This window comes from Xenopus tropicalis, chromosome 4, assembly GCF_000004195.4.
Source record: "Xenopus tropicalis strain Nigerian chromosome 4, UCB_Xtro_10.0, whole genome shotgun sequence".
NCBI classification, from domain to species: domain Eukaryota; kingdom Metazoa; phylum Chordata; class Amphibia; order Anura; family Pipidae; genus Xenopus; species Xenopus tropicalis.
Genome location: NC_030680.2, coordinates 10,137,412 through 10,160,017, shown reverse-complemented (window position 1 = coordinate 10,160,017; position 22,606 = coordinate 10,137,412). Strand labels below are relative to the sequence as shown.

The 22,606-nt window shown below is 48.2% G+C and overlaps 1 protein-coding gene across 3 annotated transcripts; it reads left to right on the top strand.

Annotated features, from left to right (window-relative positions):
• The first annotated feature begins 273 nt into the window (after window positions 1–273).
• Window positions 274–21,753, top strand: prdm11 (PR/SET domain 11). Of its 3 annotated transcripts, XM_004913445.4 has the most exons (8): window positions 274–733; window positions 10,580–10,701; window positions 10,805–10,908; window positions 10,991–11,253; window positions 12,177–12,244; window positions 13,793–13,980; window positions 17,539–18,180; window positions 18,632–20,796. In XM_004913445.4, exons 2-8 carry the CDS (start codon window positions 10,586–10,588, stop codon window positions 20,794–20,796), a joined length of 3,546 nt encoding a protein of 1,181 aa, XP_004913502.2. In that variant the 5' UTR covers window positions 274–733; window positions 10,580–10,585. The 3 variants fall into 3 exon arrangements, with proteins under 3 accessions (XP_004913502.2, XP_004913503.2, XP_017948751.2); XM_004913446.4 differs by lacking the exon at window positions 17,539–18,180 and having other exon boundaries at window positions 275–733; window positions 18,632–21,753; XM_018093262.2 differs by lacking the exon at window positions 274–733 and having other exon boundaries at window positions 10,586–10,701; window positions 18,632–21,753.
• Window positions 21,754–22,606: the final 853 nt, after the last annotated feature.

Genomic DNA, 22,606 nt, shown 5'->3' with positions numbered 1-22,606 from the left:
CAGCGTTACCTTCCCCGCCAGCAGTGTAGGGGTTAATCACTGTGCCCTGCCGTGTTACCCTCCCCGCCAGCAGTGTAGGGGTTAATACCGCTAGACTTGCCCGGGCAGGGAATTTCATACCAAATGGGTTACCAGGAAGGCAGGAATAGTTAGAATGGCCACTGATAGGGCTACCAAATAGGCACTCCCAGGGTTAATGGAGTTGCCATGCCCATTGGGCGACCCCCCCGACCCCCCCTGCCTGTGTCAGAGATGAAGGGGAGACAGGAGCTGAGGGAAGAGCACACTGCAGCCCCTCCAGCTGAACTGAGCAGAGGATTGTGGGAAATGAAGCTGGAAGGCCGCGTTTCCCAGCGCTTCTGAGCGACACCCAATACGCCCTGATGTATCCCCCCCCCCCCCCAAGGGGCTCATGACGTACTGCGGGCCCGGGGCAAAGGGCTGCCGGTGTAAGGGTTAATAATGCAACGGGACAGGTGACCCCGGCAGTGCAAGGGTTAAGCTGCCCCCCCCCCCCTCCCCGGCCGGTGCTCGGGGGTCCGGCTCTGCCCCGCACTCCGGTCCTTCCGTCATTTCCTGTGGAAGAAGATGGAGCTCGGAGCTGCCAGGAGGAGCAGCAGCGGCGGGGAAAGGAGGAGGAGGCGGCGGCCCTGAGTGTTACCCCCACCCCGCACCCTGCCCGGCAGGATCCCGGACCCCCTGGGGCCCCACAAGAAGCCCCCCATTCGGGGAGGTAAGTCCGGCGAGCCCGGGGGGCCATAACCCTGCAGGGCGGCTGCGTGGCAAGGGGTGGGGACAGAGGGGAGCTCGGACAGGGGGCGTCGGTACATTTGGGGGGACCCCAGCTGTTTGGGGGTTCCCTCATACTGACACGGTTTGCAGGGACAGCCGGGAGCGCGCCCTAGAGCCCTTACAGCTGCGCGCACCCGCTACTACTCTATTTCTCTCCGGGGCTAGGCACTTAAGTCGAAAAACTACAAGTTCCGGCATTCATCTGTCACTTCTGCCGAGCGGGTTTTCCCAATGCGCTACCGCCAATGGGATGCCGGGATTTGTAGTCTTGAAACAGCTGGAGAGCTGAGTCCTGCTTTACCAGATAATCACGCCTCTTTCTAAGACTGTCAGGCTTTCTGACCAATAGGGTGCCGGCGTGTTGCCTGAAGGACTCTAACCATGATGGTAACCCTGGGGGGCGGGATTTAAAGTAGAGGAAGGGGCGTGGCTTGTGTGACCAGGTGGTTTCATGAGGCAGCTTAGTTAGGAAAGGTCCTGTGGGGCCAGGGGATGGCTTCCATAACTGCAGGGAGCCAATACCTCGCCCACATGTGTATTTCTACAGGGCTGGGCTATGCAGGAGTACTTGCTAGGTCACTGACCTATATTAATAGGGGATTCTGGGATATGTATGCCATTTGTAGTTTTGACTAGGTTGCAGCTATGAATTATAGTGATAAATGAATTTAAGTGATAAATATCTGGTTGGTGGCTATTGGCTAGTGTTTAGTTATAGGGGAGGCTGACCCAGAAACTGCTGGGGTACACAAAGTTGTGAGGGGGCCTCCCCGACTAATAGCTTGCAGAGGATTGGCCAGCTGCTGATCGGGCAGGTTTGATTCTCCATAAGGATTGGGGGCTGCATCGCTTCATATACCCTTGTATTGAATTAGCCCAATGTTGCCCTACAGTCCAAGCTACACTACAGTCTTTGGCATCAGCCATTGGTAATCATTGGCCCCTTACTAGTCCTACATGGGCCCCAGATATAATCTCACTGGGGCCTGGGGGAGTTGCATAAACTGCACTGGTATTGGGGACACTGCAAATCCAACCCTGTATAAAGGGGTCTTAGGGGCAGGCCTCCTGCACCCAGCACTGTTAGGTGCCAGTGTTTGTGGCAAAGATTTGTATTGATATAAATTGCATGTCAATGGGGGCAAGTTGTACCTGGGCGGGCCATGGGCACTCATTTACAGGAGCCAATCAGCTGGTGCAACACACCAAGGGGGCTCTGTCCTTGCCCTCTGGTCAGGTTCACTGGTTAAAGGGTAACTAAAGCCTTAGTGACGCGCGGCCTGAACATGTTGGCTGCTGCTTTACAGCTGTGTTTATGTCCAACTCATAAGTACCTGCTGGTTTATCAGCTTTTTGCCCCCAAAATGGTGACATGAACTGTCAACCTGCCCCTATCTATATTTATTGACCTGACCCACCCCATCTCTGATGTCATGAAGGGGGGCGGGGGGAACAGGCGCGAGCCTATAAATATAGGTAAAGGCGGAGTAAAGTAACGTTGCAGGCAGGGTGGGTGAAAGGAAGAGCTTGGCCAAAAACTGCCCGACCTGTGGGTTTCTGGCCGACCCAAACATCACTAGTGCCCTGGGGCTTGGGGCTGTTATTATTAAATTCACTGTAGGCTTATGTTTAACCCATACACCGGGCAAAGTCACCCCTGTTTAGCAAGCCCAGTCAGTAGTTGGCTTTTACTGTTTTATTCCAGTCAGAATAATGAAACAAAACATCTGATTGGTCGCATGGGACACATTGCTACTGCGTAACCTTATTATAGTAGTAAAGAAGAGGCTATAGATTTATTATTAGCAACCTTTTAGTTGCACTTTATTTTTTGCTTTTCTTTCAAAAATGCCATTGCAAGAAGAAGAAACATTGTTGAGGCTGCATTTTTGCTGTTGCTTTCCTTTCTGTTTTGTCACAGCTGCCTGTTTCCAGGGAATCTAGCCTAGCAACCAGATGGTAGTGAAAGGGAATGTAAACCCTGCTGCACAGCACTGCTCAACCAAACTTTACTTGGTTGTTGCTGGACTACAAATCCCAGAATAATGTAACATATAATGAAGGGTGAGGCATGCTGGGAGCTGTAGTCCAGCAACATCAGGGCTGTATTCTTAAAGCAATATTGCCCAATAAATCTTTTCCCCAAATCCCCACAGCCAGCGACTGCTTTAAAATGCGAAAAAATCCTCCAATGAGAATCCCAGCTGATCTATAAATCAGGCCCTAAGCTATAGGTCAGCTGGTTGTGCAGCAGAGGGTTTACATCCCCTTTAAATTCCAACCTGGAGAAAAAAAAATGCTATTATCTAGAAATCCTATTGCAAGAAGTGTTTTCTTGTGATTAGTAACATCTCCCCCCCCCCCCTCTTACTCCCCCGAGAGAGTTTTTTTTTCACCCCAGCTTTGCTATTTTTTTTTTTTGATATATTAACAGGAACTGATGCTTGGTGTGGCAGTGCCCGGAAGCCGAGCGTTTAATATATATAAAACTCTAGCAGTAGTTACATGTGATGCATCCTGTGTTGGTGGGCGCCTCCCAAATTTATATTTATACGGGGCCCCGCAGTGTTTCTTATGGTACAAGGACCCCCGGCAGATGCAGAGGCTCATGGGAGGAGAGGGCAGAAGCCTTGGCAGACGTAGGTATATGGGGTATTTTATCATATGGGCATAACAGTGAGGGGCTGGGGTGAAAGAGTTAACTATTTCCCTGAAGCTGTACCTCTATACAGTACTGTATGGCAGCTCCCACCCTTGTGTATAAGTACAAAGATACAGAGAAGCCAAACCCTCATTCTGTAATACAGGTATGGGACCCATTATCCAGAATGCTCGGACGAATCCTGCTAGAAAAGGCAACATTTTTGCCAACCTCTGAACTGAATATATACAAATATATATATGGACTTGTTTTTTCTTATTAAAAGTGTGACTTTTTTGCAAAGTCCCTGTGTGTGAAAAAAGAGGTTGTTGCATACGTTGGGCATACAATAATGCCGCCCCCCCAAAGATCAGATCATAGTGGACCGGACCTGGGCAATTTTGAAGTTGCCCAAAAGATATCAGTCGGCTAGTAATGATATAATCATGATTAGGCCCATGTATGACCAACAATATAGAAGCTGCCTGCCATACAGATCAATGCAAATGTACAGTAAGCTATAGGGAAGCAATGTGGCAGCTCCTACATGCATGAGTAAGCCCCACCCACTTGTACAGAGTAGAATATGCTTTTACAGTGTATCGCCCACGCTGTCCTGTCAGAGAGCAGACTTTTTTGGGGGGTTCAAGCTTCCCCTTGAGACCTAGGCTGCACCCCCTCAGTGGTTAAAGTGGCTCAGAAAGGGTAAAATGATTATATGCAGTTTTTTTTTTTTTTTGTCACATTTTCATAATTTCTCATTAACGTTTAGAATATTTAATACACAGTGTATCTGAATTTAGAAATATATGTCACTGTGGCCTGTGGGGAACGGGGCGGAGAATATATATATATATATATGCAGGTCCTTCTCAAAAAATTAGCATTAGTGATAAAGTTCATTATTTTCTGTAATGTACTGATAAACATTAGACTTTCATATATTTTAGATTCATTACACACAACTGAAGTAGTTCAAGCCTTTTATTGTTTTAATATTGATGATTGTGGCGTACAGCTCATGAAAACCCACAATTCCTATCTCAAAAAATTTGCATATTTCATCCGACCAATAAAAGAAAAGTGTTTTTAATACAAAAAAAAAATAATGATGTTCAGTTATGCACTCAATACTTGGTCGGGAATCCTTTTGCAGAAATGAGTGCTTCAATACGGCGTGGCATGGAGGCAATCAGCCTGTGGCACTGCTCAGGTGTTATGGAGGCGCAGGATGCTTCAATAGCGGCCTTAAGCTCATCCAGAGTGTTGGCTCTTGTGTCTCTCAACTTTCTCTTCACAATATCCCACAGATTCTCTATGGGGTTCAGGTCAGGAGAGTTGGCAGGCCAATTGAGCACAGTAATACCATGGGCAGTAAACCATTTACCAGTGGTTTTGGCACTGTGAGCAGGTGCCAGGTCATGCTGAAAAATGAAATCTTCATCTCCATAAAGCTTTTCAGCAGATGGAAGCATGAAGTGCTCCAAAATCTCCTGATAGCTAGCTGCATTGACCCTGCCCTTGATAAAACACCGTGGACCAACACCAGCAGCTGACATGGCACCCCGGACCATCACTGACTGTGGGTACTTGACACTGGACTTCAGGCATTTTGGCATTTCCCTCTCCCCAGTCTTCCTCCAGACTCTGGCACCTTGATTTCCGAATGACATGCAAAATTTGCTTTCATCCGAAAAAAGTACTTTGGACCACTGAGCAACAGTCCAGTGCTGCTTCTCTGTAGCCCAGGTCAGGCACTTCTGCCGCTGTTTCTGGTTCAAAAGTGGCTTGACCTGGGGAATGTGGCACCTGTAGCCCATTTCCTGCACACGCCTGTACACGGTGGCTCTGGATGTTTCTACTCCAGACTCCGTCCACTGGTTCCGCAGGTCCCCCAAGGTCTGGAATCGGTCCTTCTCCACAATCTTCCTCAGGGTCCGGTCACCTCTTCTCGTTGTGCAGCGTTTTCTGCCACACTTTTTCCTTCCCACTGAGGTGCCTTGATACAGCACTCTGGGAACAGCCTATTCGTTCAGAAATTTCTTTCTGCGTCTTACCCTCTTGCTTGAGGGTGTCAGTGATGGCCTTCTGGGCAGCAGTCAGGTCGGCAGTCTCTGAGGAAGTGCGCTGTCACGAAACGCGTAAGACCTCAAGCTGTGTTTTTTAGATGTGCAAATAAAGGTTGATCGATTTTAATATCACCTGTTGCGGCTTTTTTATGCTGACCTGGAGTGCACTGCCAATGTGTGAAGTTTTAGGTCGGCAGTCTTACCCATGATTGCGGTTTTGAGTAATGAACCAGGCTGGGAGTTTTTAAAAGCCTCAGGAATCTTTTGCAGGTGTTTAGAGTTAATTAGTTGATTCAGGTGATTAGGTTAATAGCTCGTTTACAGAACCTTTGCTAATTTTTTGAGATTGGATTTTGGGTTTCCATGAGCTGTATGCCACAATCATCAATATTAAAACAATAAAAGGCTTGAACTACTTCAGTTGTGTGTAATGAATCTAAAATATATGAAAGTCTAATGTTTATCAGTACATTACAAATTTTTTGAGAAGGACCTGTATATGTCACTGTGGCCTGTGGGGAACGGGGCGGAGAATATATATAATATATATAGATTGTGACACTTTTTCCACTTGCAGAGCCACAATGCTGCGGCCTTGTTGGTCTCGGCATGGAGACAGAGGCCCTGCCAGACCCATAGTGATTGGCCGCTTGTGTAATAAATGCAATTGCCAGGGCTGCCGGGAATCGGCCTTGCCATGTGTCTTGGTTCTGCAATTACTTTATAGTACATATTGCTTCATATTCCTTTCACAGACATTCTGTGACCATATAGAGGCACATGTATTATAAGGGATAATGTACCCCCTAGGGGCCACAGTGGGACAACATCATGGTTGGGTTTATAACCCCTTTAAAGGGGATGTAAACCCTGCTGCACAGCGCGGCTCAACCAATTTTTACTCAGTTGTTACTGGACTACAAATCCCAGAATAATGTAACATACAATGAAGGGTGAGGCATGCTGGGAGCTGTAGTCCAGCAACATCAGGGTTGTATTCTTAAAGCAATATTGCACAATAAAACTTTCCCCCAAATCCCCACAGCCAGCGACTGCTTTTAAATGCGAAAAAAATCCCCCAATGAGAATCCCAGCTGATCTGTATAAATCCGGCTCCATGTTCTCTGTTCCTGCAATTGGAGTTGGGAGCATTAAACCCAGTTTCCCAGCACTGAACAAGTCTGCCCTTATCCCCATGTCTGATTCCTGTGCCATATAATGAGGGGAAAATGCCATCATTATCTCTATATGTAAGGTACCAGCAAGGGGCCTGACACAGTGCTGGGAATCAGCATTCTCATTGGTCACTTCTTCTGCATTTATAATGAAGTAGAATTCTCATTTCCACAGCCAGCGATTGCTTTAAAATGCAAAAAACCCTCCAATGAGAATCCCAGCTGATCTGTATAAATATGGCTCCATGTTCTCTGTTCCTGCAGTAAGTATCTGGCTGATCCTTGGGTTGGCCATCTGTATCTCCCTATACTTAGTACATAAGCTGCCAACTTGATTTACGAGAAGCTGAGTTGGCACCTAAAATCACTCTGTATATGGCCAGCTACAATCATAGTAAAGCTGATGGGTGTTTTTGACTGAGCCCCCAGAGCTGGAGTTGGAGGTTGTTCAGTTAGTGCCAACTATAGGATAGTTGGTTGAAGGTGATGGAATGGTTGATAGTTGAAGCCCAGTTTTCATTTATTTATTTTTTGGGGTTTGTGTTGACCAAATCACCTCTTTAAAGCCGTGCATCATAATTGTGCCCCTAAGGGTCTGAGCCTTACTCTGCAGCTTTAGTAATGGGATTAAATAGCTATACCAGATACTGTTTTGGCCATGGAGATGGTGGAGGAACCAAGTCCATCTCCAGAGACCTTAATGCTCCTGGGCCCTTTCTTTGCCGTGTTATTGAGAGGTCTGAGGCTCGTGACACTGTAGCCCGTCTCACTGAAGCGGATGCAAGAGAAAACTCAATCAAGAGAAGGACTGTCCAATTAGTGGTAAAGGAACCTCAATCGGCTCCCAGGCTGATTCCTAGTGGTAAAGGAACCTCAATCGGCTCCCAGACTGATTCCTAGTGGTAAAGGCACCTCAATCTGCTCCCAGACTGTTTCCTAGTGGTAAAGGAACCTCAATCGGCTCTCAGACTGATTTCTAGTGGTAAAGGAACCTCAATCGGCTCCCAGACTGATTCCTAGTGGTAAAGGAACCTCAGTCGGCTCCCAGACTGATTCCTACTGGTAAAGGAACCTCAATCTGCTCCCAGGCTGATTCCTAGTGGTAAAGGAACCTCAATCGGCTCCCAGACTGATTCCTAGTGGTAAAGGAACCTCAATCGGCTCCCAGACTGATTCCTAGTGGTAAAGGAACCTCAATCGGCTCCCAGACTGATTCCTAGTGGTAAAGGAACCTCAGTCGGCTCCCAGACTGATTCCAGCTGCCTTCAGGGCCCACCAATTTAAGCTGGCCATACACGCACCGATAATATCGTATGAAACCTAGTTTCGTACGATATTCGGTGCATGTATGGCATGTCAGCGAGCCGACCGATATCGCAGGAAGCTGCTGATATCGGACAACTCGCTGATCGGCCAGGTAAGAAAATTTTGATCAGGCGCCATAGAAGGCGCCTGACCAAAATCTGCCGTCAGGGCTGAATCGGCAGAAGGAGGTAGAAATCCTATTGTTTCTACCTCCTTATCTGCTGTTTCAGCCCTGAACGGTGTGTGGCGGATTTGACGATGTTTCGTGGGACTGATGGTCGCACGAAACATCGTCAGATCGCCACGTGTGTGGCCACCTTTAGACTCACGCCGTCCATCTGTATCATGTGACCCTGCTGCTGGCAGAGAAACAGAAGAATATCTGGCTGGAGTTTGCTAAAATCCATCTGAACAAGCCAAAATTCTTCCGTTGTATAGATAAGACAGAAGTAGAACTTTTTGGTAGAGCACAACATCTCTTTCTTGAAGCCTTCAAAGAAAAGGACGCCATCCCTACGTTCAACCATGCAGGAGGTTCACTGGTGTTTGGCTTTGCTGTGCCTGGAACCGGGTTCCCTGAGTCTGGGCATGGTTGAATATAGGACACTGTAGGGCTTGTATAGGAGTTGTAGTTGAATATAGGACACTGTAGGGCTTGTATGGGAGTTGTAGTTGAATATAGGACACTGTAGGGCTTGTATGGGAGTTGTAGTTGAATATAGGACACTGTAGGGCTTGTATGGGAGTTGTAGTTGAATATAGGACACTGTAGGGCTTGTATGGGAGTTGTAGTTGAATATAGGACACTGTAGGGCTTGTATGGGAGTTGTAGTTGAATATAGGACACTGTAGGGCTTGTATGGGAGTTGTAGTTGAATATAGGACACTGTAGGGCTTGTATAGGAGTTGTAGTTGAATATAGGACACTGTAGGGCTTGTATGGGAGTTGTAGTTGAATATAGGACACTGTAGGGCTTGTATGGGAGTTGTAGTTGAATATAGGACACTGTAGGGCTTGTATGGGAGTTGTAGTTGAATATAGGACACTGTAGGGCTTGTATGGGAGTTGTAGTTGAATATAGGACACTGTAGGGCTTGTATAGGAGTTGTAGTTGAATATAGGACACTGTAGGGCTTGTATGGGAGTTGTAGTTGAATATAGGACACTGTAGGGCTTGTATAGGAGTTGTAGTTGAATATAGGACACTGTAGGGCTTGTATGGGAGTTGTAGTTGAATATAGGACACTGTAGGGCTTGTATGGGAGTTGTAGTTGAATAAGCACTAAATGTTTCTGACTCTAGATGAAATCCCAGAGCTGCTGGCACCGAGGGGTAAGCGCCGAACAATGATCCTAAAATGGCACCAAGCTCAGAGCGTTCCCGGCCCTGGGAAGGCAAGTCCGGATCTGTTTGTGAGACGGCGGGAGAATGAAACATTCACATTCCTGCGCTTTGTGAGAAGCACAAACAGGCCGAGCCGCTACTTGCAACATTCCTTAACTGAGCTGTAACCCCTCCACGTTACCTCGCCCTCCAGCTCCAAACCTTTCCCTGTATATAATATATATATATACCTTAATGAGCCAATACAGTAAGAGCTCCTACCTACAGCACTACTGCTCCCAGCATCCCCTGTGTCTCAGCTGTAACCCCTCCACGTTACCTCGCCCTCCAGCTCCAAACCTTTCCCTGTATATAATATATATACCTTAATGAGCCAATACAGTAAGAGCTCCTACCTACAGCACTACTGCTCCCAGCATCCCCTGTGTCTCAGCTGAAACCCTGGTATGATATTCATGTCGCACACAAATTAATACTAATATGCAGAATGGGACCCATTTAAAAAGGAAAAGGAAAGTTACAATTACTGGGGGTGGGGTGGGAGGAGTGGTGCCTAACATTTTGGCACCCCACCCCAGTGATTCTTCTTTTCCTTTGAAAGAGAAAGTAAACCCTGCTGCACTGCTCAACCAAACGTTACTCAGCTGTTGCTGGACTACAAATCCCAGAATAATGTAACATATAATGAAGGGTGAGGCATGCTGGGAGCTGTAGTCCAGCAACATCAGGGTTGTATTCTTAAAGCAATATTGCACAATAAAACTTTTCCCCAAATCCTCACAGCCAGCGACTGCTTTAAAATGCAAAAATTCCCCAATGAGAATCCCAGCTGATCTGTATAAATCCGGCTCCATGTTCTCTGTTCCTGCAATTGGAGTTGGGAGCATTAAACCCAGTTTCCCAGCACTGAACAAGTCTGCCCTTATCCCCATGTCTGATTCCTGTGCCATATAATGAGGGGAAAATGCCATCATTATCTCTATATGTAAGGTACCAGCAAGGGGCCTGACACAGTGCTGGGAATCAGCATTCTCATTGGTCACTTCTTCTGCATTTATAATGAGGTTATTTATCAGTAGAATTCTCATTGGTGAATTTTCTTGCATCTATAATTGTTTTTTTAGCAACTTCTATAGCAAAACCAGGGGGCGCAGTGGGGCAGCATCATGGCTGGGTTTGTATCCCCTTTAATATATAAAAAAATATTGCATTGCTTATTTATCCTGTCTCTCTCTTTCTTTTGCATTGCCAGGGCACCATGAGTGAAATTAGCAAGGAATGTCGGGTGGCCTTCAGCCCCAGCCTTGGGGACATTGTGAGGGTGAAGAGAGAAGTGGGTTCTCCGGTTGAGGAGCAGGGGTACGGCCATTTCCGGTGAGTCTCCCTTAGGAGAATGGGTGGGACATGGCTATTCCATGTAGTTGGTTCTGATCACCGTAATGAACTGGGTCCCCTTGTTGTGTCCTTGTGTTCCTAGCTCTGTGGGGCCCAACTCGCGCTGTCTGGACATGGAACCCAAGAGGCTGAAGGAGAAGAGAGAGAGCACCATGTCTAAGAGTCTCCAGCAGGTGGATTTTTGGTGTAAGTTCCTCCATTGTCATTGCCTGTATGTACCCGCCGTTCATTCTGAAGTCATTAATGGTCAATTCTTGTTCTCTCTCAGTCTGTGAGTCCTGCCAGGAATACTTTGTGGATGAATGCCCGAGCCACGGACCCCCCATCTTGGTCCCGGATACTCTGGTCCCTATAGGGATGCCGGAGCGAGCCGCGCTGTCGGTGCCCTGTGGGATAGAAGTGGTGAAGGACAGCAGCGGGGAGAGCGAAGTGCGGTGTGTGAATGAGGTCATTCCCAAGGGGCACATGTTTGGCCCCTACGAAGGGCAGATCTGTTCCCAGGACAAATCTTCAGGCTTCTTTTCATGGTTGGTGCGTATCTAATAAAAATGCACAATGCTGCCGCCATTGTTTGGGCCTCAGTAGACTTGAAATGCCAGGGCCCGTTTTGAAACTCATTCCAGACATGGTGCAGGCTATGAGCAGACTTAGGGGGCTGTTCCTGCTGAATTGTGCTTAGTACAGGGGAAACCCTATGTGCCATAGTTTTATGGTATCTCTCTGTACAGGCTATGAGCAAACTTAGGGGGCTGTTCCTGCTGAATTGTGCTTAGTACAGGGGAATCCCTATGCTGCCATAGTTTTATGGTATCTCTCTGTACAGGCTATGGGCAAACTTAGGGGGCTGTTCCTGCTGAATTGTGCTTAGTACAGGGGAATCCCTATGCTGCCATAGTTTTATGGTATCTCTCTGTACAGGCTATGGGCAAACTTAGGGGGCTGTTCCTGCTGAATTGTGCTTAGTAAAGGGGAATCCCTATGTGCCATAGTTTTATGGTATCTCTCTGTACAGGCTATGAGCAAACTTAGGGGGCCGTTCCTGCTGAATTGTGCTTAGTAAAGGGGAATCCCTATGTGCCATAGTTTTATGGTATCTCTCTGTACAGGCTATGAGCAAACTTAGGGGGCTGTTCCTGCTGAATTGTGCTTAGTACAGGGGAATCCCTATGCTGCCATAGTTTTATGGTATCTCTCTGTACAGGCTATGAGCAAACTTAGGGGGCTGTTCCTGCTGAATTGTGCTTAGTACAGGGGAATCCCTATGTGCCATAGTTTTATGGTATCTCTCTTTACAGGCTATGAGCAAACTTAGGGGGCTGTTCCTGCTGAATTGTGCTTAGTACAGGGGAACATTTATTACAAATAGTAGTCTGCCCAAATCCCATGTAGGCCCCAGTATGCCCCCAGTTTCTCACAACAGCTAAAATGTGAATGATTCTTGGGTCTCTCCGCAGATCGTGGATAACAACAACAGATATAAATCCATAGATGGCACGGATGAAGCCTATGCAAACTGGATGAGGTGAGCAGTGGTTACGTGGGGCTAAATGGGACGAGTGTGAGCTCCGCGCCACATTGCATTATCAGAGATATTATAGAGCATTTTTATAAAACATTCTTAAAAAAAAAACATTACCCTTCTCTACTGTAAAAGACAAGGAAAATGCACCGGCCCCATATACTGTTACTGCAGGATAATATCTTGCCCATACATGGAAACCAGGGATCTGTCCCCATTGGCCCACCCAGGTAGTGAGCCAAATTTGGCTGATCTGATAGTCCAGGCAGCTGGCCAACAGTCGGCTCACACGGGGGGGAGTAAGCTAATGTCAGCCCTTGTATGGCCGGCTGTGATCTACTTACAGGCCTGGACTGGCAATCTGTGGGTTCTGGCAAATGCCAGAGGGGCTGCTGTAAGGTGCCATAGACAGTGACTATTTATTGGGCTGGGGGGGGGGCTGTTTGGGCCTCTGGGTACTGGGAATGCTAGGGCCTATTTTGAATCCCACTCCTGGGCCTTTCTGGATAAGGGGTATTTTCATAATTTGGATCTCCATAACTTAAGTGTACTGAAAAGCATTTAAACATTAAATAAACGTCATTGGATTGTTTTGCCTGCAATATATCTTAGTTGGGATCAAGTACAGGTACTGTTTTATTATTACAGAGAAAAGGGAATCATTTAACCATTAAATAAACCCAATAGGGCTGTTCTGCCCCAATAAGGGGTAATTATATCTTAGTTGGGATCAAGTACAGGTACTGTTTTATTATTACAGAGAAAAGGGAATCATTTAACCATTAAATAAACCCAATAGGGCTGTTCTGCCCCCAATAAGGGGTAATTATATCTTAGTTGGGATCAAGTACAGGTACTGTTTTATTATTACAGAGAAAAGGGAATCATTTAACCATTAAATAAACCCAATAGGGCTGTTCTGCCCCCAATAAGGGGTAATTATATCTTAGTTGGGATCAAGTACAGGTACTGTTTTATTATTACAGAGAAAAGGGAATCATTTAACCATGAAATAAACCCAATAGGGCTGTTCTGCCCCCAATAAGGTATCCATAGGTTCAATCCCAGCCAGGGCACTATCTGCAAGGAGTTTGTATGTCCTTCCCCTGTCTATGTGCATTTCCTTCAGGTACCCCAGTTTTCTTCCACACCCCCAAAAACATACAGGCAGGTTATTAGCTCCTAATAAACCTGACCCCAGTGTGTGAATGGGATAGGGACCTTAGACTGTAAGCTCAATGGGGCAGGGACTGATGGGAATGTGAAAGGGACTTTAGATTGTAAGCTCACTGGGGCAGGGACTGATGGGAATGTGATAGAGACCTTAGATTGTAAGCTTAATGGGGCAGGGACTGATGGGAATGGGATAGGGACCTTAGATTGTAAGCTCAATGGGGCAGGGACTGATGGGAATGGGATAGGGACCTTAGATTGTAAGCTCAATGGGGCAGGGGCTGATGGGAATGATGTATAACCTCTCTAAAGCTCTGCAGTGTATGTCGGCACTATATGAATAAAGCATAATAATAACAGTTTTCCTATCCCCCGCAGGTATGTAGTCATTTCCCGAGAGGAGCGAGAGCAGAATCTAATGGCTTTCCAACACAGCGAGAAGATCTACTTCCGCACCTGCCGGGACATCCAGCCTGGGGAGAAGCTCCGCGTGTGGTACAGCGAGGACTATATGAAAAGACTTCATAGCATGTCTCAGGAGACCATTAACCGCAACCTCACCCAAGGTAACAACTGCACACACTACCCATAATCCTCTGCTGTCCTTTCCCTATTGCATTCAGTGGACCATGCACTACGGGTTGAGGCTTGAAGGCCGCTGGTTGGTTCCCATTGGCAGCAATAGGGATCTCCACACTAGCCCTACAGCCTTCCAGAAGTGGCTAGTACTGGGCTACTAGAAACCCAAGGGAATCCCCACCAGCGGTTTTCAAAACACCCTTTGTGCTTATTCTCGTCTTTCATGACAAATTTTCCTTTGTTTCCCTGCTTAATTTATTTATGCACCATGTGTACCCGGGATCGTTGGTTCTGATCCAATGCATTGGCAGGAATCATTATTATAGTGCAGAGGGGAGTTGTGTTATTATCGGGGACAAACTGACAACCAATCAGATTTTTGCTTTTAGTATTCTTACTACAGGAGATTGATTGGTTGCTAGGGGTTACCAGACCGGGCTAACTTTGCCTTTTTATGGCAGTAAGTTTTTAATTGCTAATAGCATCCAATCAGACGTGTTTTGCTATTTCAGCTTCACTGATTGGTTGCTATGGGCAAAGGTACCTTGAGAACATATAATTATGATTTGGGTTGTGTTAAGGGCGATACCAATATTTTTAGTTGAATAGTTTGATATGATTGAAACAATAATGTATAACCGATAATTTGCCAAAAACGAGATCCTTCCAATGACTGCAGGTCGCAGATGTATCCGGCCCCCCTCGGAACATTAATGGATAACGTGTGATCTCTAATGCGTTAGGGGTTGTTCTGTGCATTGTTATTGGAAATATGTCAAGTTATACTTGGTCTTTAGGGCCCTGGTGCCCCTGGGCCTAGCAGTTACTAAGGAACTGTACTCGGATCCATATTTATTGGCATGTTTTAGTATTATTATTAGAAGGAGCTATGATTGTTGATATAAGATCGGCCACATTGCATGAAGATGTTCAGTAGTTCTACTTACATGTTTGTTTGCTTGTTTATTTATTTAGCCAGAGTAGCCATTAATAAGGTCCCCCATGACTGTCCTAGTCAACACCCAGCCCCCCCCCCCATGCCATGCATCACTACTGACTACTGACAATGCTTCGACACCCCAATTGTGCATTCAGACTTTAATGAGGAGGGGATATAAACCCAGCCATGATGCTGTCCCACTGCGCCCCCTAGTTTTGTTATAGAAGTTGCCAAAAAATATAATTAGTGTATGGTGAGCCTCCATCCACTTGGGCTTCATCCACTTGAGCCTCAATCCCCCTGGGCGTCCCCTTGAGCCTCATCCCCCTGGGCGTCCCCTTGAGCCTCATCCCCCTGGGCGTCCCCTTGAGCCTCATCCCCCTGGGCGTCCACTTGGGCCTCATCCACCTGGGCGTCCACTTGGGCCTCATCCACCTGGGCGTCCACTTGGGCCTCATCCACCTGGGCGTCCACTTGGGCCTCATCCACCTGGGCGTCCACTTGGGCCTCATCCACCTGGGCGTCCACTTGGGCCTCATCCACCTGGGCGTCCACTTGGGCCTCATCCACCTGGGCGTCCACTTGGGCCTCATCCACCTGGGCGTCCACTTGGGCCTCATCCACCTGGGCGTCCACTTGGGCCTCATCCACCTGGGCGTCCACTTGGGCCTCATCCACCTGGGCGTCCACTTGGGCCTCATCCACCTGGGCGTCCACTTGGGCCTCATCCACCTGGGCGTCCACTTGGGCCTCATCCACCTGGGCGTCCACTTGGGCCTCATCCACCTGGGCGTCCACTTGGCCCTCATCCACCTGGGCGTCCCCTTGAGCCTCATCCACCTGGGCGTCCACTTGGGCCTCATCCACCTGGGCGTCCACTTGGGCCTCATCCACCTGGGCGTCCACTTGGGCCTCATCCACCTGGGCGTCCACTTGGGCCTCATCCACCTGGGCGTCCACTTGGGCCTCATCCACCTGGGCGTCCACTTGGGCCTCATCCACCTGGGCGTCCACTTGGGCCTCATCCACCTGGGCGTCCACTTGGGCCTCATCCACCTGGGCGTCCACTTGGGCCTCATCCACCTGGGCGTCCACTTGGCCCCCCCTTGGGCCTCATCCTCCTGGGCGCCCACTTGGGCCTCATCCACCTGGGCGTCCACTTGGGCCTCATCCCCCTGGGCGTCCCCTTGGGCCTCATCCCCCTGGGCGTCCCCTTGGGCCTCATCCCCCTGGGCGTCCCCTTGGGCCTCATCCACCTGGGCGTCCACTTGGGCCTCATCCACCTGGGCGTCCACTTGGGCCTCATCCACCTGGGCGTCCCCTTGGGCCTCATCCACCTGGGCGTCCCCTTGGGCCTCATCCACCTGGGCGTCCCCTTGGGCCTCATCCCCCTGGGCGTCCCCTTGGGCCTCATCCCCCTGGGCGTCCCCTTGGGCCTCATCCCCCTGGGCGTCCCCTTGGGCCTCATCCCCCTGGGCGTCCCCTTGGGCCTCATCCCCCTGGGCGTCCCCTTGGGCCTCATCCCCCTGGGCGTCCCCTTGGGCCTCATCCCCTGGGCGTCCCCTTGGGCCTCATCCCCCTGGGCGTCCCCTTGGGCCTCATCCCCCTGGGCGTCCCCTTGGGCCTCATCCCCCTGGGCGTCCCCTTGGGCCTCATCCCCCTGGGCGTCCCCTTGGGCCTCATCCCCCTGGGCGTCCCCTTGGGCCTCATCCCCCTGGGCGCCCACTTGGGCCTCATCCCCCTGGGCGCCCACTTGGGCCTCATCCCCCTGGGCGCCCACTTGGGCCTCATCCCCCTGGGCGCCCACTTGGGCCTCATCCCCCTGGGCGCCCACTTGGGCCTCATCCCCCTGGGCGCCCACTTGGGCCTCATCCCCCTGGGCGCCCACTTGGGCCTCAGCAGAGTATCAGACATAATTCAAAAAATAGGGCTGTGTGGGACAAGTACTGCTCCTTTGCCAGAGTTATCCATAGAGAACAAAGATTAGACCAAAAATGCCTTTCTTCTGCTAGTCATAATCCTGGACATGGTTATTGGAGGTTTAAGATGGCCCCGCTGAGGAGACACTTCTCACCACTCTTTCCACAGTTGGATGTTCCTTAATGAACTTTAGATCTGGTTTATTCATCAAAGCAGTTTGCATAGAGTAGGAAGAATGTATGAAGCACCGCATAATTGGCACCTTCACAAGTGTGTCTCTTTATAGACTCTCCGTTTAGGTCACATGCTACTGTTTGGGTGACTTCTCTCTATGTCTGTTGGCTTCTTCGGGCAAGAAGAGCTACCTGGGGGTGCAGTCAGTAATTGAACTTGCCTGGGGGTCATTAGACCCATCACTGAAATCTTCATTATTCTACACCTATGTTGAAGGCAACATTAGCACTGATATTCTTATGTTCTTTGTGTCTTTTTAATTCCCATAAAGGGAGAATCTGCACGTCTCCAACCATAATTCATTAAGTTAGGGTGTATTGTACCGTGTGTTATTTATATTTTGGTCTCTGGAGTCTAGAGACCAAACGCAGCCTTGAAATGTTGATTTGTTCCTGATGTGTTGAGTGAGGAACATGTCGCATCCTGGTAACACACCTAATTTTCCTTGCAGGAGATAAAAGGTTGCTAAGGGAAAATAATGAGAGACTTTTGGAAAACCAAGAGGATGTGAAAGGTACTTTCCCATTGGCTACCTTAAAGCAGGGAAAGAGCCTGTACAAGAGGAGCTGTGAGGAGGTGGACTTGCATCCTCAAACAAAGAAGAAAAAAATAGACCTCATCTTCAAAGATGTCCTTGAAGCTTCTTTGGAAACTGCCAGGATAGATGAATACCATTTGGTTACCAGTAGCCCCTTGTCTGGGCAAAAAAAAAATCCTAAGTATCTTTATGAGAACCACGGCGATAGGTGCAGAATGAATCGGCAGTGTTCCTCTCCTCAGAACCAAATAAGAAACATGAGGGACTGGAAAGCCAAGCACGTCTCTGCTTCGGGGTTGAATAGACAAGCCAGCTTTCCAGAGGACGAGGTTGAAGACCACTCATCGGTAAAGGCAGAGAGCCCCACGGAGTCTTCAGCGATAGGCAACGTTGATGAAATCCCCACGACTTCTTTCTGCCCCAACTGCATACGGTTGAAGAAGAAAATTAGGGAACTCCAGGCAGAGCTGGAAATGCTGAGGTCCGAGAAGATGGCCGAAACGAGTCAGATGACCAATCAGATCAACGAAATTCCAGAGTTTGCAGACGCTTCAGGTAAGAGGACCAAAAAAACGGCCAAGGTAGAATTTGTCTTCTGGATTCGTTTTACAGTCCCAGGGCACCGACCATTATATATCGAATCAGGTGACAAAAATCTGACTTTTTATAGTCTTTTTTTTTTTGTTTGGAAAAGGAAAATGTTTGAATGGGTTTGTGCGAATTGTGTCTGTTAGGGTACTATGGGGGGGGGCTTTATTAACCCGCGTGACTTTTTTTTCCAATCCAGTCTGGAATAATATACTGAAAAGGACATTCGTAATTCCAAAAATTTCCAATTGAATTGAATTACACAAAAACAATTTTTTCCATTGTTGTGGGTCACATGGTGCATAATAAATACATCCATTCAAGCTTCTTCCTTTTTCCATGTCATCGCCTTTTGATTTTCCGTTGTTTTGGTTGCTGATGCCCATTAATCATAACTTGTTCTCTTCTGGTTTCTCAGCCCCTGAAGGTGTGGCCATCGCTACCACCATGATCGATGACGATGAGCAAGAAGTGGACTCGGCAGATGAATCGGTCTCCAATGATATGATGGCAGCTACTGACGAGCCTTCCAAAATGTCTGCTGGGAGCGGCAGAAGAATTCGGCGGTTTAAGCAAGAGTGGCTCAAGAAGTTCTGGTTCTTGAGGTACTCCTCCACCTTGAATGAAATGTGGTGCCACGTCTGCCGGCAGTACACCGTGCAGTCGTCGCGGACGTCCGCCTTTATCATTGGTTCCAAACAGTTCAAGATTCATACCATCAAACTCCACAGCCAAAGCAACCTTCATAAAAAATGCTTGCAACTCTACAAGCTCAGGATGCACCCGGAAAAGACGGAGGAAATGTGCAGAAACATGACTCTTCTTTTCAATACGGCATACCACTTGGCGATGGAAGGCAGGCCTTACTATGACTTCCGACCTTTAGCAGAACTACTGAGAAAGTGCGAACTCAGAGTGGTCGACCAGTACATGAACGAGGGCGATTGTCAGATCTTGATCCACCACATCGCCAGAGCACTGCGAGAAGACTTGGTCGAGCGTATCCGACAATCCCCTTTCCTCAGCATTATTTTGGACGGACAAAGTGAAGACCTGCTTGCCGACACTGTGGCGGTTTATGTCCAGTACACTAGCAGCGATGGGCCTCCTGCTACGGAGTTTCTCTCTCTTCAAGAGTTAGGTTTGCCCACCACAGAGAGTTATCTTCAGGGAATCGACAGGGCTTTCTCAGCGTTGGGAATCAGGTTGCAAGATGAGAGGCCGACAGTAGGCTTGGGAGTGGATGGAGCCAACATCACGGCAGGACTTAGAGCAAATTTGTATATGACAATCAGGAAAACTTTGCCTTGGCTACTATGCTTACCATTCATGGTACATCGGCCCCACTTAGAAATATTGGATGCAATTAGTGGTAAAGAACTCCCTTGCCTAGAAGAACTAGAAAACAATCTGAAGCAGCTGCTTAGTTTCTATCGGTACTCTCCTCGACTGATGTGTGAGCTGAGGCTTACCGCCGCGACCCTGTGCGAGGAGACGGAGTTCCTAGGCGACATTCGAGCTGTGAAATGGATCATAGGGGAGCAGAATGTCCTCAATGCCTTGATTAAGGACTATCTAGAGGTGGTGGCACATCTCAAAGATGTCAGCGGCCAAACTCAAAGGGCTGATACGTCGGCAATAGCACTGGCCCTCCTACAATTTCTCATGGATTATCAGTCAATTAAGCTCATCTACTTCCTGCTCGATGTGATAGCAGTCTTGTCCAGACTAGCCTATGTCTTCCAAGGTGAGTACCTCCTGGTTTCTCAAGTGGATGAAAAGGTGGAAGAGGCCATACAAGAGATCAGCCGGTTGACGGATTCCCCCGGCGAATACCTCCAGGAGTTTGAAGAAAACTTCCGGGAGAGCTTCAACGGCATCGCCTTGAAAAATCTACGAGTGGCCGAAGCCAAATTTCAGTCGATTCGGGAGAAGATTTGCCAGAAGACCCAGGTCACGTTGGCTCAACGCTTCGACTCCCGCAGTCGGATGTTCGTGAAGGCGTGTCAAGTGTTCGATCTGTCCACGTGGCCCAGGACCACGGAAGAGCTCATCAACTACGGCGAAGAAGACATGCTACAAATATACGAACTTCTGGAGACCATTCCGAACTTCCTCCACGACCTGGGTAGGGAAGTCGGCGACACGCGGGGTAACCTCCTAATGGAATGGCGGGAGCTCAAGGCGGATTATTGCACAAAAAACGGCTTCAAGGATCTCATCGGCCACATCTGCAAGTACAAGCAGCGCTTTCTCTTCCTTAATAAGATCGTCCAGATTTTAAAAGTCCTCCCCACGTCAACCGCCTGCTGCGAGAAAGGCCGCAACGCCCTGCAGCGGCTACGGAAAAACAACCGCTCCCGGCTGACACTGGATCAAATGAGCGACCTGCTGGCCATCGCCGTGAACGGCGCCCCCATTGCTAATTTCGACGCCAAGCGAGCCCTGGACAGTTGGTTCGAGGAGAAATCGGGAAACAGCTACTCGTTATCGGCGGAAATGCTCAGCAAGATGTCTTCGCTCGACCAGAAGCCGCTACTTCAGCCCATGGAGCACGGCTCGGAGTATTATCAAGACATTTAAGGTGCTACAGCCCTGGAACTGTAGGATATTTTTTTTTTTTTCTATCTATACTCTAAGTTTTTTGGTATATTATAAAAAAAAAAAAGAAAATATATATATATTATATATATAAATAGAAAAAAAGAATCCCACTAAAATTTACCAATGACTGAGCCTTTTCCTGGGAATCTCACAACAGGTAAACCTATTTCTCACTTCACATACGGCAGCTGGGATTTAGAGCGCAGTTTCCTTGTGGCCAGAGAGGGGGCGCTTTTCCCCGATTGCCCCCCCACCCCCCGGAGCATGTATTGTATCAAAACAAGGTACTTTGCTTTTTATTTTTTAATCTACGAGCTTTTGGGTTCCTGTTCCTAAGCTAAAACGGGATCTACTTCTGTTGTTCCTTCCGCAAACTTCCCGGGAATCCGTGAGAATTTTTATTATTTAATCAATAATTGTTTTTTGTTTTGTTAAATATGTATTATATATCTTTATACATTAAACTAGAGAGGAGGGGAAAGGAATGAGGTGAGACAGCGATTGGTAAAGGGAACGGTCGCCATAGAATACGAGAAGATAATTGGCTAGCGGGATTTGTTATTGAATACAGGCGGTATTTTATATTAAAATAAGAAAAGCAAATATTTTAAAGGGCAACTAAAGCGTTATTTAAGAAAGAGATGTAAATCTGCCCTTCCAATTCGACTCATCCCAGACCCAGATCACTGCAGGTCCAGACTGAGACTCACAATAGGCCCTGGCATTTAAAGTACACAGAGGCCCAAAAAGCACCCCCAAAAGTCGATTAAATAGGGCAATGTGCCCCTAAAACAGCGGTCCTCAAACTACGGCCCACGGGCCGGATCCAGCCCCCCAGAGAGATTTACCCGGCCCCCGCGCTGCGTCCTCACCCCTGGCAGCGGAGAGAGAGGACTCAGCAGGGAGCAGGACGGCAGTGGAGAGAGAGAGGACTCAGCGGGGAGCAGGACAGCAGCGGAGAGAGAGGACTCAGCGGGAATGAAGGGAGCGCCGGGGGGGGAGGGGTTGGGGGGAAATGCGACCAGTTTGGGCCACATTTTGCTGCTGACGGGGGAAGGGGGGGGGGGTGGTGCTGTTGATGGCGGTCCGGACCCCCAACAGTCTTGAGGCGCCCTTGATACGGCCCCTTGGGTCAGAAGTTTGAGGACCCCTGCCCTATAGGAAATTCAGACTCCCCCCCCGTGGCCGATTGGGGAACAGCAGCCCTATACCATGAAACCGCGCTTCTCAACCTGTGGGTCGGGACCCCTTTGGGGGTGGAACGGCCCTTTCACAGGGGTCGCCCAAGACCATCGGAAAACACATATTCCCGACGGTCTTAGGAACCGAGACACCGCTCCTCTATGGTTGGGGGGGGCATTAGGAAAGTTGAGAACCACTGCCATAAACGAATGCAAAAACAGCCTAAGCTTTAGTTGCCCTTTAAAAACTCCACGAAAACACATGAGGACCACCTGAAACGTTTATTTTTGTTTTAAAATCTGTCTATAACTAATTTAATTCAAAGGAAATGTAACCCTCGTACAAATGTATGTAAAATTGCTCTTCTGAGCATTTTTTTTACAATTTCCATTGACTTATTTTTTTTTGTTCAAGTTTTCAAGATATTAGCAGTTGTTTTTTTACTCTGCTAATATAGGGAATTGGAGCGGCAGCGCCACCTGCTGTTCATTTCATCCGACCGAACAAGTTATTAAGCAGAGTTAATTGTTATGTTTCTATGGTCAGTACTAAACAGTCTCTCCTCGTCCCCAAAATCATCACCAGGTGGCGCTGTTACTTTCACTTC

Bases quoted from the DNA above. Each gene is read 5' to 3' on its own strand.
- prdm11 (XM_018093262.2), top strand. From the start codon at position 10,586: ATGAGTGAAATTAGCAAGGAATGTCGGGTGGCCTTCAGCCCCAGCCTT. The intron at 12,245-13,792 runs GTGAGCAGTGGT...TATCCCCCGCAG, and splicing joins GCCTATGCAAACTGGATGAG to GTATGTAGTCATTTCCCGAG. The intron at 13,981-17,538 runs GTAACAACTGCA...TTTTCCTTGCAG, and splicing joins TAACCGCAACCTCACCCAAG to GAGATAAAAGGTTGCTAAGG.